A 15589-nucleotide genomic window follows, 5' to 3' on the forward strand; every position below is an offset into this window, starting at 1 on the left:
TGAGCAAAATCAAAGAGATCTTGGATAAGTTAGGGTGAAACCTCTTTCTTGCAAACTTCAAAATCAATGGAATTTCTTGCTGCTCAGCTTCTTTCTCCAAGCCACCAGTGCACAAAAAAACGGGTCCGTTTGATACGCTGAGATGCCTCCATTCCCAAGAACCATGGGATCCTCTCTGATCGGACAAACTAGTGATTTGTTTCCCTGCTTTGGAAATGGCTGGGGAGAAGCCAGCAGGGTGCAGGTGTGGAGAGAGGAAAAGAATGACCTGGTCATAAAGAGTGAGCCACCCGTGTCAGGACGTGGGGAGAGAAGGGTCGTCATTAGCCAGAGCCCCTCACCTATGGGGAGCTGCCATGCCTGGGGGTAATGATACCCAAGGGTGCTCTGGGGAGAAAGAAAGTTTGGTTAATAGTCCCACCGTAGGTTGCAAACCAGCCACAGGAGATCCTGTAGACCCTCAGTGAATCCACTGGTCTGACTCTGTATGAGCTTATGTGCGTGGTCTGTCCCACCCACCCAAACCCATCCGCCCTCAGCTACTCTCATGGTACAGCCCCTCGGACCAGATGGAAGAGTCTGGCTAGAGAGGGCAACCTTCAAAGCATCCCTCTTGACCTTGTGCTCTCTTTACATGGGGTTGTAACTTCCACAGGTAAATGGTGGTTTATTGCTCTAAGGTCTTTTTTTCTATATGACCTGATCCTGGAGGCATCCTTGATCAAACTAGAGTTAGGCTTTCCAGCTTTAGGAAATAAAGTGGAAATGGTAAACACCGGGGCTGGATCTCCACAGTGGCTAAGGCACTCATTAACATTGACCTGGATGTATTTATTTCTTGGCATAATCCAATCAGACCTCCAAGTGGCGAGAAAGATGCTGCTTACTTCTGTTGGGTTAGTGTCTCGCCCTGCGTGTTCTGCCTGCTGGCTGCTGTTTTGTGTGTGCATGCTGTGTGTACTGGGCCTTCGCTGAGCACTGTGGTGAGGTCTCCTGCCATCCACCCACCTTCCCACCCCCTCATCCAGCCAGGGGAATGGCTATGTCCCCGCCCTTCTACACACAGGGACCTCTGAATTTGAGGTAGAAAAGAAAACGGGTTACGTTCCATTCCTGAATAGGCATGGCTGGGAGTCAGGTTCTCCGGGAGAATGACCATAGTCTTGAAAAATGCAGTTTAACAGATTCTCTGTGTACCTCCAAAGATCTCAGTGGTCCAAATGCAGTTCTGTGAAGATGGAAAAGTTTTACGACTGTGGCAGAACTGGGCGGCCTCCAGGAGTCCAGATGTCTAGGGCTTAGTCATAGAGGTGGGCTGTGGGGAAAGTGTGAGGTGGGCAAAATTTGACTTGAGTGCACCAGTCCCTCTTTTCTGGCTGTTGGCATTCCTTGCTGGCATCTCTTCTCCTTTGTTCTTTTCTGTGCATGCTTTTGAGGAAACACCTGAAAGCAGGAGCCTAAAGGATGAGGCTTGGCGGATATTTCTTCCTCCAGGCTGGGCTTTTTAGGAGGACGACCAAACTTCAATTGGACTAAGAGAAATGAAGTTCAAATCGTGGAAATTCACATGCCAGTACAGTCAGTGGGGAGAACCTGGGGAGACTGGGGAACTACTGAAGAGGAGCTTTAGGGACTCCATGAAATCCCCACACACAAGCCTCTGAAGGCCCGGAGGCCAGACTGGTTTGCAGGGGTGGGTCCTTGCGTTCATCGGGCAAGTCTTGCCCCCCAGATTGCCAGGCCCAGGGCACTGAGATTGTAGGGCAAAAAGCTTCTGGTGGTGGGCTTCCATGCTGCAGCTCAAGACACAGCTGGATTCTGGACTGAAGTGGCCGTAATGGTAGTGGGGTTCCTGTGTCTTGTTCGCTCTCCTAACCTTTGCTTCCCTTTCCTTCCCCCCGCTTCCTTCCTCCCTGCCGGGTCAGCAGAGAGGCCAGACCTGCCTCGGAGCAGAGCCCCGCCGGCGAGGATGCTGCACCAGAGAGCTCAGCCCTCTCAAGGGCCACCTTGCAGGGAAAGCAGCTTCCGGCCAGCCCTGCAGTGGGGAGTCCCTCGCGCAGTGTGTCCTCTGGGTCTACCCTCCTGTCACCACCCCTGACCCCTGCCTCTGCCTCCCGGACCTTGTCTACGGCACCTGGTCCACTGAAGGCATCACCGACGGTAGAAAAGCTGCCCTATGTGCCCCACAGCCCGTTCCACCTCTTCTCCTATGACTTTGAGGATTCGCCCTTGTCCGCCAAGGAGAAGGAGGCCGAGGCGCAGAAGGAAAGCAGGTAGATCCCGCCTCCTGGAGGCCTGTGTGAGCTTCACCCTGGGAGGGCCACAGAGTATGTTGACTGCACCTTCCCGCTTGCCTTCAGCTGTGTTTGTGTGGCTTCCAGTCCAACCAGAGGGCAGCTGGTGTCAACTAACTCCCTAACCACTAACTAACTACCAGGGTTCAGGCAAGAGCAGAAGAAAATTGTCATTCATTTGAATCAAAGAGCTCTTCTATTACACAATTACTAAAAATGGATTTTTAAGCATCAGGTTTTTAAAAATATACATGGTCTAAAAAAAAAAAAAATGCATGGTCTGACAAAATCGATACATTTTGCCCCTACCTGTGTGGCTCTTGTTTGACCTGCGGAGCATAGCACGAAATGTTCTGCCCTCTTTACATACGGTGTTTTGTTTTTTTTTTTTATTTGATAGCAGAGATTGCAACTAGTCAGAGAGGCAGGCAGGGAGAGAGAGGAGGAAGCAGGCTCCCCGTTGAGCAGAGAGCCCGATGTGGGGCTTGATCTCAAGACCTTGGGATCATGACCCGAGCCGAAGGCAGAGGCTTTAACCCACTGAGCCACCCAGGCACCCCTCCATACGGTGTTTTGAGTGGGATTTTCCTTCTTTTAATAGTCCCTCTGATTCCCCCATTTGAGCACGCATTCTGCGTCTGAACCTTACAACTTCTGGTCTTTCTCTTCTAATAGGTGGGTGTCTTTATTTTCTCTCCCTTTTCCAGAGCTTTCTGGTTTGATTCTAATGTATGTGTGTTTCTTTCAAAGATCTCCCCATGAGATGGCAAGAAATTGTGGTTTGAATCCCTTCACAGGCATTGATGCAATTACTTTATTAAGTATGTGCGCTCTGATAATTCTTGTTAAAATTGGAGAGAGGAGCAGAGGGAGGGAGGTGTGCAAGTCAGAACTGCACAAGAACATTCTGGCAGCTGCTCGTCACGTGCCCGTGTGCCTGCCCTTCACAATTGTCGGGCTTAGGAGTTCCCTGCAGGATGGGAAAGGGGGACAGAGGGTTTGAATATTTTGAATAATCAATTGTCCAAAATCAATGATTGATGATACCGATGGCTTCTCTCTTTGAGTGATAATCATTGATAATACTTATCTATTTATTATGAGCCAGGCCTTATACTTTCCATGAAATTAGCATCTTAAAGAATTAATGCTGAGTGGTAGTTTCTGTTACCAGCCCTTATTTACAATGAGGAAACTAAGGCAGGGGCAGCCAGGGGAATGGGGAGTGGTTTCTACCCCAAGCACCCTACACCAGGTTTTGGTCCTAACTTGTACCTTGTACAGGTCTCTCCTTTAGGCAGTCTCTCTCTCTCCTTCTTGGGCTCATCTGCGCAGCAGCTCCAAACACCAGGCCTGAACCTTGACCCCTCCCCACCAGGGGTTCTCGAGGAAAGTCCTTGTCAACAAAGTGCTTTTGCCCGAGCCTGCGTTTGGGGGACCCTTGATGTGGGGCCCAAGCAAGAAGTTATGCCTTGTTTTGAATGAAGGCTTGTGGGACCCAGACCTGAAGAACAGCTCTTTCACACCACAAATAGGTCCACTTGCAATAGGTGTTGGATATGCCATCTAATAAATACGATTAATTTAGAAGTGTGACCTATCAACCTTTCTGCTTGCATACAACCTAAGAAACCCTCAAGGTTTCTTTTTTTTAATTAAAGGTTTATTTATTTAGAGACAGAAAGAGAGCAGCACACATGGTGGGGAGGGGCAGAGGGCGAGAATCCCAAGCAGACTCCTCTCTGAGTGCGGGCCCTACTCGGGGCTTGATCCCATGACCCATGGGATCATGATCGGAGCGGAAACCGAGAGTCAGAGATTCAACAACTGAGCCATCCAGGCACCGCGTACTTCTCTCAAAGTTTTAAATAGCCTGCCTGTAGTTTTTTGTTAGGAGTTTAAACCGTTGTAAAAGATATAATTTGTCTATTGTCTATGTGCTTTAAATTCCTTTTTGTCAAAACCTTGGGGTTTCCAATTTAAATGATTAAATTCTGGGAAACACTGGCATATGCCTCATTGGCAAAGCCTGTCCTCAGATGAATGAGGCTGAGTTTCTGTCAGAAAAAGTCTGACTTCACGTTTCAATTCAGACACATGCATGTCCCTGTGACAACCATCTCACTTCTAGAATTGAGAAGCAAAAATGGACAGACTGTGAGTTATTTGGATAATTGTTCAGCTATTTTGAAAAAAAAAAAAAAAACATTATGCTTGTTTTATTACTTTCATGTCATTTCAGCGCAATTCCCAGGTAGGTGGGCAGGTAGATGGAGGTGGTATGTGAGGCCTGGCTCTGAGGTTGCTCCTGAATAAACTAGGGCCTTCTCCTTCCTCAGTATTTCTTAAGGGTTTCCCTCAAGGGGGAGGCTTTCCCACACTATGCCTTCGCCTGGTATCCTGGAGGTTTTGCCGCTCAAAACACTGCCCCACGCTGATTTGGAATGGGGGAGGGTGTTGCTTTTTGCCCTAAAAGCAGAAGGCAGTTGTGAAGGGGAGGCAGGAGAGGAGAACTTGGAGACCCTAGGAGTAGCCACAGGTGGACCCATTTTAGGAAAAGAGCAGATACAGAACGCGTGGCTCTGAGCTCCCTTCCTCTTGTTTCCAGGGTGGCGTGGTATGCCTGCCGGAGTGCGTGAGCTCCACTTTGAGCACCTTTACACTACAGCCTCTCTAGCAGTCTCTTCTAGGTCTCAAACGGTGGGCTTGCTGGACCTCTCACTTGATTTTTCTGGAGCATCTCCAACATGGCTCTTAGGTCCTCCAAGAACAGTATCTCTGTGCAAGTTAAGAAATGTACATTTGACTGGAATAAAAATAACTTGGCAACCTCGTCTTCCCCAGTAGGGCGTTGTTAGTCCATGAGGGTGACTCTGGGCTTCCTGGTGACGGTCTCACAGGCTCTGATGGGGCTTTCCTGGGCCCAGGTCCCTCCCACTTGGTCGTTGCCTCTGCTTATAGTCCTGGGGGATGGGAGTATTAGAAACACATACATCGCTGGAATGAGTGTACACATAAATTAAGAAAAACAGCTTCATGTTTGTGCATAAGGATTGCCTTATATTTAACTGATAAATTTTTATAATTTTTAATCTTTTCTCCGACAGGAATCTGAATGCTGTGTAAATATTGTTTGTACCTATTAATTTTCTGACGTTCACTCACTGTGGTTTTCATGGAGTCTGTACAGCCCAGTGATGGACTGCCACTGAGCGGTTCTAGTAGATACCAACCAGGTAGTCCACATAAAGGGCCAGAGGAGAAAACCACAGTGAACTGAGTGAGTTGTATGACCCAGTTTGTTGGGCTGAAATTGAGAAGCAATACTGAACAGACTGGGAGGTATTCCAATTTTAATTGCTCAGCCATTAGAAAAACCAAAGCAGGGGGAATATGCATTATGCTTGTTTTTATTTCCATCAGGTCACTTAAACTCCATTTTAGGAAAGTAATCCTGTTAAAACACTCTCCAAGATGTCCCCTTTTGGTGGGAAGGGGATTGTTTTAGATGCTTGCGTAGAGTAACAGGCTGAGTGCCCAGGCAGCTGGGGGATGCAGGGCTGCAGCCTGAGGTCTCAGAGCTCCTGACTGCGGCCACCTTCCCTGCCCACATCACAGTGCTCTCTGCCTCTTCTTTGCTCCTGAGCTTTCTTCTCCTTCCTTTGCTGCCTCCTTTCTTTGTATACTCTTCTCATCCTTTGCCTTTTGCCTTCTCTGTGCCCTGTGTTTTGGGAGACTCTCGAAAAGTCAAACCAACCCTCACATGGAGAAGCAGTTAACCTGTTAGACACATAGCGGGTTGGGTTTTTCAAGAGAAAAGAAAAGGAATGCCCAGAAGCCAAGTCCTATGAAGGTGATGTGTTCACTGAGGAGGACGGTGGGGTAAGATGGCATGAGCTGAGTCTTCATCTGCCTGGTGTCAAGTCTCAGTCCTAAGCACAGGCCTGACATGTGATCCCAAATACACATGAACAGTGGTGGCTAAGCCCACCAGACTTAGCAGCACAGGACAGATTTGGGGTAATATAAATATTTTGCTTCCCATTAAAACAATGTAATTTCTGAAGGCAAATGGAAAATATATGTCTATATTCCACTTTTTAAAATAGATGGCCTATTTTTAATTTTTTTCTATACATAGCTTTTGATTTGGAGAATATTTTTATACAGTTGTAATCTAACTTGGTATAAATAATATTTTCTGATGTTTGACTTGAGCATGCATATAACCATTTCTCATACTATCACGTACAGAATTGGTAGTCGTTTTTAATGGTTGCATAATATTCCATCGATAAATAACAGATCACACATTTTCGCCATTCTTGCGTCGTTACCTATTTGGGTAATTTCTACATTTTCTACCATGATCTTAATAATGTTCCAGTGACTATCACCATGCGTGACATTTTCTGTATGCAATTAACCATAATTATGTTAGCTTCCCAAATGTTGGCTTAATTATGTGAAAAGATATCCACATTTGAAGTTAAGTTGCTTCCCAGAATGATTTATGCTAATTTCTGTTGATAGGAGCTTGGACTGGTTTCACTGGGTATAGGAAGGTCTTTGTATCTTTGTACACTTATAGTGACCCAGGGGGTCCCATACACCCAAATACAGTGTCCCCAACCAGTTTAGGTAAAGGAGTCAGCCCTGCCTTGTGGCTGAGCAAATTGAGAGGCAGAGCTCATTGAATCTCATTATTTGTAACTACTCATGAGTGCCTGCACCCCAACCCCTCCTCCCCCACCACAGGGGCTTCAGGTTATGATATGTTTTCTGGGAACACACTGAGGGATAATAGCTAAATGCAAACTGCTAAAAAGGACAGCTATTCTAAAAAACAGAAGGAAAATTCTAGAATTTTGCAAATCCCAAAACTTGTCACAGATGACTGGGAAATGATAAAGGCTCATTTAAACCCGGTGGCTGTACTCTTGGTTCAAAAAAAAAAAAAAAATTGACTGAAAACGTGAATACATGTACCTCTGGTCAGCAGGTCAGTCCTGAAGGTCTGAGGACATTTTCTCCTTGGTCATCGAACACGTGACAAGATGACATTTAATGAAGGGCATTGATTGGGAAATACCTAAGGCAGAATTTTTACTACGATGTTTGTTTAGCTCATCATGTGGTATTTTCTACAGATCTTTAATGGATTTAACGCTAGTTATACCACCATGAGAAGCATGAAGAATCTTCATATTTTCAAATGAAAATAATTTGGATTCTTTGTTAGCAAAAAATATTAACATACACTTCACAAGGAAATATGAAGATTTTATTTAAACCCTTTGACATATATCCTGCTGCCTCAATGTTGGCCTTTGGGAAACCTCTCTAAATGAGAAGTAATCAAAACAAAGCAGTTAGTAAGTCTCTTTAAGTTAGAATAACCACTAACAGGATTAGCATTTCTAAGCATCTTTTTCTTGTAAAAAAATTAAGATCATTTGCTAAATGTTATTCATTTACTGACTTGTACTCATTTCTCTGTCCTTCCACACTCCTCCCCACCTTAAACTTCTGCACTGTTTAGATACAACAGCCTTGGCAACACCTCTTATCACTCAAGACCTTCTGGATCTGCTGTGCCTGCCACCCCCACATCATCTCTCTCAAACCCACCGGAGGCCAGGCCGGAAAGGTAGGTTTTGTGAGAAGCATGCTGATCGTGTCACTGTCCTCCAGTGAAGGAAATCGGTTTAAGAGGAACTAAAGGAAAAGTGTAAATAAAAAGCATAATCTGAGGTGTTTTCCTTTACGTAATGTAGTCCAGACGCAGGAATATCTTCCCTTTCACACTATCTACCAAGTAAATATTTTATTAGAGGTGATATTTGTTACTATTGTCTCATCTCCCTACAAACTTCCCATAGAAAGTATAAAAATTTGTTCCCAAGTACGTACATGTGAATGCTTTGATTGACCTGTGAAAAACCATTCTAGGTGTTGTGTAAGGTCTGCATTTTGTCCTATCAACATCAGTTTTTACCTTGGAATGATTAATTCCATAGAAATCAGGAGGCAGTAGGCCCATTAAGGTCAATGCCTTAATGTAATTAATCCCCGACCTACCAGAAGAGAAAAGAATTGCACGGGTCCATGGAAGGAATGTAACTTGGCAAGAGTATTAGACCACTAGAAATTAACTAATTATTACTTCTGGAAGTGAGTGATTGCACAAGGATGTGTTTACAAGGAAAAGGTAAGACCTGTAATTTTAGAACAATTAAAAACAGTTACCCTTATATGGTAAGAGTGCTGAGTTAGAGAAGACTGGCTAGGGTTACAACATACTCACTGGGAAGTTATTTAATTCCTGAGGGTGAAATGCCACTTTTGCCAACTCTTCCCTTAGAGGGTGGTTTTGATGAGCCAATGAAAAGGTACCCATGAAAGCGCTGTGTGAACCCCACTATATGGGTCAGTGGGAAGTGACAGTATGTCATAAGATAGAACATCCAGTGTCTCATGATCAGAAATCTAGACAGGAGCAATTCAGAGTTTGCCTCAAATCATGAATTAAAACAAACTCGACCTGTATTCCATACTCTGATCGTCTTCTTTGTATTCTGAAGTACGCTTTGTTGAGCGTGGCTGGTGATTAGAGCTTTGGTTGGGATGGAGAGCAGACAAGACCTTACAGTCCCAGGAAGAGGGGGCTGTCCAGTAGGCTTTATCTCACCACCCATCACATTAATTTCCAAGGTGGCACCTAAGCACCTTGTTGTCAAAATCTCAGGTTCCACAGCCCAGCATGGCCCTGGGCTGGGCATATTTGGGCTTAGTTAGGTCTTGACAATAAGACAACAAGTTGATTACCTTGAAGACCCTGTTCTACACCCTAGGGTACCTCTTCTTCGGATCAGCTGAGATAACTTCTGGTGACCAGAGAGGTCACCAATGAAGAGGATCCTTATCTTAAGAGATGTGAGATTGAAGGCCAAAGTCAGGAATATTAGAATCTTACTGATATTACATCTCAAATCTTACACATGCTAGGTGGACAGCAACTTGGGAAGAAGAACCAGGTCCCATTCATTGCTGTGTCCCCCATAGTACCTGGGGCCTGGCTATGGCAGAGATGGCAGGAAACACTAGGTGAAGAATCAGGTGAATTACCCCCTTATTGGTTGTGGGAGCAGTGTGGAGGTCCCTGAAGTTGACAAGTTATAAGGATGGGAAGTTTGCAGGTTTCCAAAGCCCTGGGCTTTGTGGGAAATTTCCTCCAGGTCTTAAAGAAGAAGCTCCAGCCTCTGCCTCCTTCCCATCCCCTGGAAGCCCAGTTCCAGGTTAGAGCTGGAGAGTCCTCTGGAAAGACCCTGCCTGTGTCTCCTTCTCCATCTGGCTGAGAGTCTCCTGGAGCCCAGGTGGGGTGGGATGAGGATTAAAAGAGGAAGGTGGGGCTGGACCCCGGAGTGTCTGGGGAGGAGCCTAGTCTTCCTCCTGAGACCTCCGGAGCTGTTAGAGTTTGGTATATGTGCTGCCGAAGCGAGCACGCTGTTAGAGTTTGGAAGCATTGGTGAGGTACTCTAACACATCCATAAATGGACCCAGTGGGTTGAGGCCACAGGGACAGAGGCTGCCAGAAGCTGTGTCTGAGTCCAAGAGAATTGACCATGGCCAGGAAGGGCAGTGGCCACGGGACTTGAGAGGAGCTATGGGTTTGGGCAGACCTGGAGGAGGGTGGGAGCAGGGCTAGTAGAATGAATGAGGGGTCAGGTTTGCTCGAACATGAGGGTGTTAGAAACTAGCAACTGAAACAGAAGGTACTGGAAGAAAAGCAAATCGAAGGTGGAGATGTTTAACCTGGGGCATGCAAGGCACGAGGAGTCTGTATGACACCCAGGGAGATGTTGGGGGGCTCCAGGATGGTGGACCCAGTGGTCCTTGGCTTGAAGAAGGTAGTGGCATGAAATCCCTCCAGGCAGCCTGCTGATACCTGGTGACCAGAGAAACCAGTAATGGGACATTTCCTCTCCTAAGTGGTCTGTTCTCTCCTACAACGGTCTCTGCCATAGCGAGTTCTTTACCTGCACCTTTGCCGCATCCACTAGCAAGTAACACTGCAAAGGATTTATTACTTCCTTTACATTTGCATGATTTTTCCCGACTATCACTTTCTATGGCTTTGAAAAACCACGTGATGAATCATTTGAAACATCAGATGTGCTGTTCCGTTATCAAGACCAGCAGGTCCCCAGGCCTGGCTGTGCTGCCATGTTTACTCTTGCCTTACTGGCTTATATTGGTGACTGTAAAAGTAAGGAGGACCCCAACTCCAACTCATGCTTGCTTACCATCACCCAAATGTACGACGTCAGTTGTACATATCATAATATATAATTTAATGCAGCTTGATTTTTTTCTTTTTCGTTTTTGACTACTGGATTCTTTGGATGGCACTCATAATCTGCTTTCAGGTTTATGATTATTTCTTGCCCTATTAAGGTATATGATTGTTTTTACGGAGGTATATGCTTCAGTAGAATTTGTAATGCTATTGAGATGTTTTATATACACGTAATTATTGAAACCAAGATGAAAAACTTAGGAAAGATGTTAAAGCATTACGAACAAGAGTTGCATTTTTGCAGTGAAAAACCACGTCTTCTGTTAACACACTCCTGATGAGTAAACAGCTTGTCAGGGTGCTGTGCAGTACTGGAAAGATCTAGAATTCTATTCCCTGGATTTGGAAATAAGTTTCCTTTCCCTGAAGTCCTAGGAGAATCAAGTCAACTAAAACACCTCTTCAGGCAGGTCGGGCCACTTACAACAGGCCTAGATATCACCAGGCATCATTGTGAGCTTAGAGTTTTCCACATTTTTCCCAAGCGTATTAGTATATTGGACATTAATCAAACTTGGAATGATAAGTTGACCTAGAAAGGAAGAACTGAAGAAACAATATACAGAATCAAGTCAAGGCAAGGGTATTAAAAGGAAGGCATCTCCGGATTTCCTATGATAGCCTCATTTATAGGGCTCTCTTTCAGAAACAGCGTTAGCATTAATTTTCATGAAATCGGAAGTTGAGTTGTGCCAAAACAAAAGAAAATAAGAAAACCAGATCTATTTGCAAATGCCCTCGGGGATATAAGAAGCAACTGTTTACCAAAAGCAGACTTTCTAAATGCTTCAGTTTTTAGAAAATGTGCTTTCTGAATGGAAATGTTCCAAATATTTTTATAAGAAAAAAATTAGAAGAATATTTGAACCATTCATGTTGAGTATTCAAATGAGACAAACAAGCAAACAATAATTACACCACAGCAAATGTGCCTGGGAAGTTGGGAAGAGCAGACGGAGCAGACGGCACTCTTTCCATCCCTGCAGTGACATCTCCATCTTGTGGGCCTTTTCAGAAATGGCGGCCAGGCGCTTGTTTCGTGCGGTGACCTCAGTTACTGCGTGACTGAGCTGGGGTCAGAAGTCCAGTGCCCGGGGTTGAAAGTACTCTGAGTCCGTCAGTCTTGGTGCTGGGCCTGGGGAATACGCTGATAACAAGGCCTGGCTTATACCATGAAAGGGGGTGTTAGCAGGGGCACACACTGAGTGCTCCATGGGAGCACACTGGGAGAACCCCAGGCCCAGATTTCAGGCGGTCAGGGGGGAACTTTGTACACTTATCGAGCTGAAACCTGGAGGGTCAGTATGTGCCTTAAGCAATGATTGTGTTCTCTCTTCCACTTACAACAGAAACATTGGTTACTGGAAAGGACAGTCACCTGCCTGTTCGATAGATTCTTATCAAGAGCGTTAAAAATTTGGGAAATGTCTGCCCCATATAGTTGTCCCAGCAGAGTTTTTCCTACTTCCTGGATGACAGTAAACCCACGTATAAGTAATGGCAGCTCCATTGGGAGTAATAATGCATAATAAGGGATGAGTAAAGGATGCAACTTTAAATTTTATTTTTATGTGGGCTTTGCATGTACAACATACAGCATTTAAAAGGTTACACAATAGTAATACACTGTATAAATTATTCTTCATTCTGCTTTTTCATTTAAAAAAATATACCTTGGTCTTTCCCTCCCACAGTACTTAAAGTTGTTGCATTCTTTTTAATGGCCGCATCCTGCTTTTTTTCTCTTCATGTATCCAATTCCATACTGATGGGCCCCAGTGTCTTGCTGTGACCAGTGACCAGTGCAGTATAATTCGTACCTCTGTGTCATGTGGTGTATGTGTGGTTATCCATAGGATCAGGTCCTAGAAACAGATTTACTAAGTCAGTTGTTGATGCCTTTTAAATTTTGCCAAATTTCTCTTCATGAAGACATTTTGCTTGTCAACCATAGTGCGAGAGAGCTTGTTTGCCGATGCCCCTGCGAAAGGATCATTCAGCTTCTCAACCATTGCTCACCTGGCAATGAAGAATTATATGTCAGTAAAATTTAAATTTGCCCTTGTCTTACCATGAACATGATTGAGCATGTTTCATATATCCATAGCCTTTAATTACTTCCTTTTCTGGGAATGTTTGGTTCATGGTCATTGAGCTCTTACCCAAGTGTGGAGGTTATTTATAGACTCTGATAAGAGCAGCCATTATTTTCCTCAGTCACTGTTCTTTTACTTCATTTCTGGTGGTTTTGCCATACAGAAAAATTTAAATTTTATGAGTTAAATGTATTAATCTTTTTTTTTGTCTTCTTGTTTTGTGTTTCTCATGAAGCAAGCCTTTTCTCCTGTGCTTGCTTCCAGAATTTCAAGCTACAACTTTCACACTGAAATATTTTATCTATCTGGAAGTTATTTTGGCATATAGCATGAGGCAGAGACCCACCTTAAATATTTTTGCTTGTTTGTGTACTATTTATTGAATAATCCATCATTTCCCTACCAGTTCGTCATACACTGATAGGAACACAGATTCATGCCCGGGTCTGTGTTCAGACTGTTCCCTTCGGTGCGTCTCCCATCTCCTGTCTTCTCTGAGGCTGTCGGGCGCTCTCCCTCCTCCCAGTTCTTGTCTTTACCAGTTAGTCAGTCGTCTTCAGAGGGGATTGCATCATGGGATACCTTGAAACAGTCCTGTTATTTTTGTCATCTGCTATTGTGCGGTGTTTGATGGTGATTAATATATGAAACAGAGAATGAGGGGTATCTGGGGAGCCTGAGACTGAGCAGCGAGGACTAGGAGAATGGGAGCCTGCTGTGTTGAGCAGTGACTTCTCCCAAGTCAAGCTCCCCCTTGTAGGACCCCCTTCAATACCTGTCTCCACCACTAGTGTGGTAACTTCTTCACCAGAATGAGGATGTCCGTTTCCATGCATTTCCTGCTTATTTTCAGGCTCTTCTATTCATTTATTAGCTGCCTGGAAGGCCTTTTGACTCTTGCTCTGACTGTAACTTGCTGTTACTCTGTCTTCTCCACATGGGCTCTCTGTTCTGCATGGATCTGCGTGTTCGTGTCCTCTTGTTCTGGTCAACTTTGGCTTCTATAATCTCTTGCCTTCACTCGTACCTACATGTGCCTTGAGGTTTTATTTGTTTGGTCTTCAAACCACCGCTTTCTTCAAATATATGATCCGTGTGGTTTTCTCGATCTCTAATACTTGCTGGTTATGTTCCATCACATGATCTATACAGTACTTTGTTAAAAATTGTGTTAGTGGAGTCAAGACCCCCACTGTCTAGTGGAGATTTAAAGTTGGTTTTTTTTTTTTAATTTAAATTAGCCAACATAGGTTTTTTTTTTTAATATTTTATTTATTTATTTATTTGAGAGAGCGAGCACAAGCAGGGGGAGCATCAGAGGCAGAGGGAGAAGCAGACTCCCCACTGAGCAGGGAGCCCGATGCGGGGCTCGATTCCAGGATCCTGGGATCATGACCTGAGCCTAGGGCAGACATGTAAGCTACTGAGCCACCCAGGTGGCTCCCCCGTAAAAGTAGATTAAAAAAAAATACATAAACCTCAAAAGTTACTGAGAAAATCCTGAATAGCATATAAAATAGGATAAAAGGCATAGCCTTACTATGTGATCCCAATTAATGGCTCCTGGTCCATAACTGCCAATAGGAAATAACAGGCACCAATGTGGACTGAGTCCCCACCTTTCAGACAGTCGTGTTCTCCTTTTACCACGTAGACTTCCTTCTTGCCTGCCGCTAATTCCTGATCCTAGTCTTGTCTCTCTGAGTTCCTGTAAGGCTCAGCGGGGTGCTCTTTAACTGTGTGTGTTAGAGCTGAAGTGCCGGAGGGAGAAGCACGGGTCCGTTGTCCACAGGAGTTGGCGGTGGGTCTGGCTCCCTGATGGCAGCTTCATGTGGCGGCGCCAGGTGTTGGGGGACCGTCAGCTCTCTGTGTTGCAGGACTCTGAATCCTCAGCAGACTCGAGGGACTCTTCTCCCACATGTGTTTTAGAGCCAACTTCTCACCATTCCTCCTATGAGAGATTTAGTTCCAGATCTCTGTCATGCCTGGACTAGCTATTGAGAAGTAAATGTCCTTCCAAAATGTAGATCTGAGTAGGTGACTTTTCCTGCTTAGAAACCTTGAATGATCCCCACTGCCTATCAGTGAGGCTCAGCCCAATTACCATCACCGACAGGATCGCTCCCATTTGGGTCCCGCATGTACCTTCCAGCTTCCTCAGCCATCATGACCCCCACCCTCCCTATACTTGAACCCCGTGGAGATGTCACCATGAGCATACCAGGCTCTCCTGAGGCCCCTTCCTTCAAATATGCTCTGTTCTTTGACTCACCTCTCCTTTATTCATTCACTGGATTCCTCCTCAGCCTCCAAGAGCCATGGAGATGACATCTGTCCCATAAAAGTCCTCTGACTTCCTCAGACAGAATGAACTGTAACATCTCTGTGGGTTCACGTACCTGTATTTCAGCTCTCGGTCCTTTGACTCATCATGGGTTTATCCCTTTGTTTCCAAAATGGGGTTCACAAATCTACGGTGATCTGTGGTAGTGGATTTGGGTCCTACAAACCCATGGGATCAAGATGGGTAATTTCACTAGACTGGCCATTTTATTATAAGATTTGGGGAAAATCATGAAGATAGGACTATGCTCTACAGGATCCATGTTCACATGACTTATAGAGATGGTTTTTCTTTGTGCAAGGCTAAAAGCACTCTGGGCTGATCTCCTGCGCCTTGCCTTCTCCCGTAGGACGACTGCTGCTGATTCACTGGTGGGCAGCCGCCATTTCTATGTCTCCCACATGAGATTCCCCAGCCCCCTGTTCGCTGCCCTGCCCCATACCTCTTTGTCAAATCAACAGGTGAACAGGTTTAACCTCACAGAATCCTCTTTTCT

General features: G+C 45.1%; 1 protein-coding gene across 6 annotated transcripts in view; it reads left to right on the forward strand.

The window, feature by feature from the left end:
• The window catches only part of FHOD3 (formin homology 2 domain containing 3), a 459983-nt gene that overhangs the window by 338467 nt on the left and 105927 nt on the right, over positions 1–15589 (forward strand). For 2 of the 6 annotated variants that reach the window (XM_046025395.1, XM_046025390.1), the window contains 2 exons: positions 1929–2273; positions 7837–7944. In XM_046025395.1, the coding sequence (XP_045881351.1) occupies positions 1929–2273; positions 7837–7944 (453 nt within the window). Of the gene's footprint in view, positions 1–1925; positions 2274–7836; positions 7945–15589 lie in introns of all 6 variants that reach the window. The other 4 variants (XM_046025389.1, XM_046025392.1, XM_046025393.1 and 1 more) reach the window with 2 other exon arrangements.

This window comes from Meles meles, chromosome 12 (genome assembly GCF_922984935.1).
Source record: "Meles meles chromosome 12, mMelMel3.1 paternal haplotype, whole genome shotgun sequence".
Taxonomy (NCBI): domain Eukaryota; kingdom Metazoa; phylum Chordata; class Mammalia; order Carnivora; family Mustelidae; genus Meles; species Meles meles.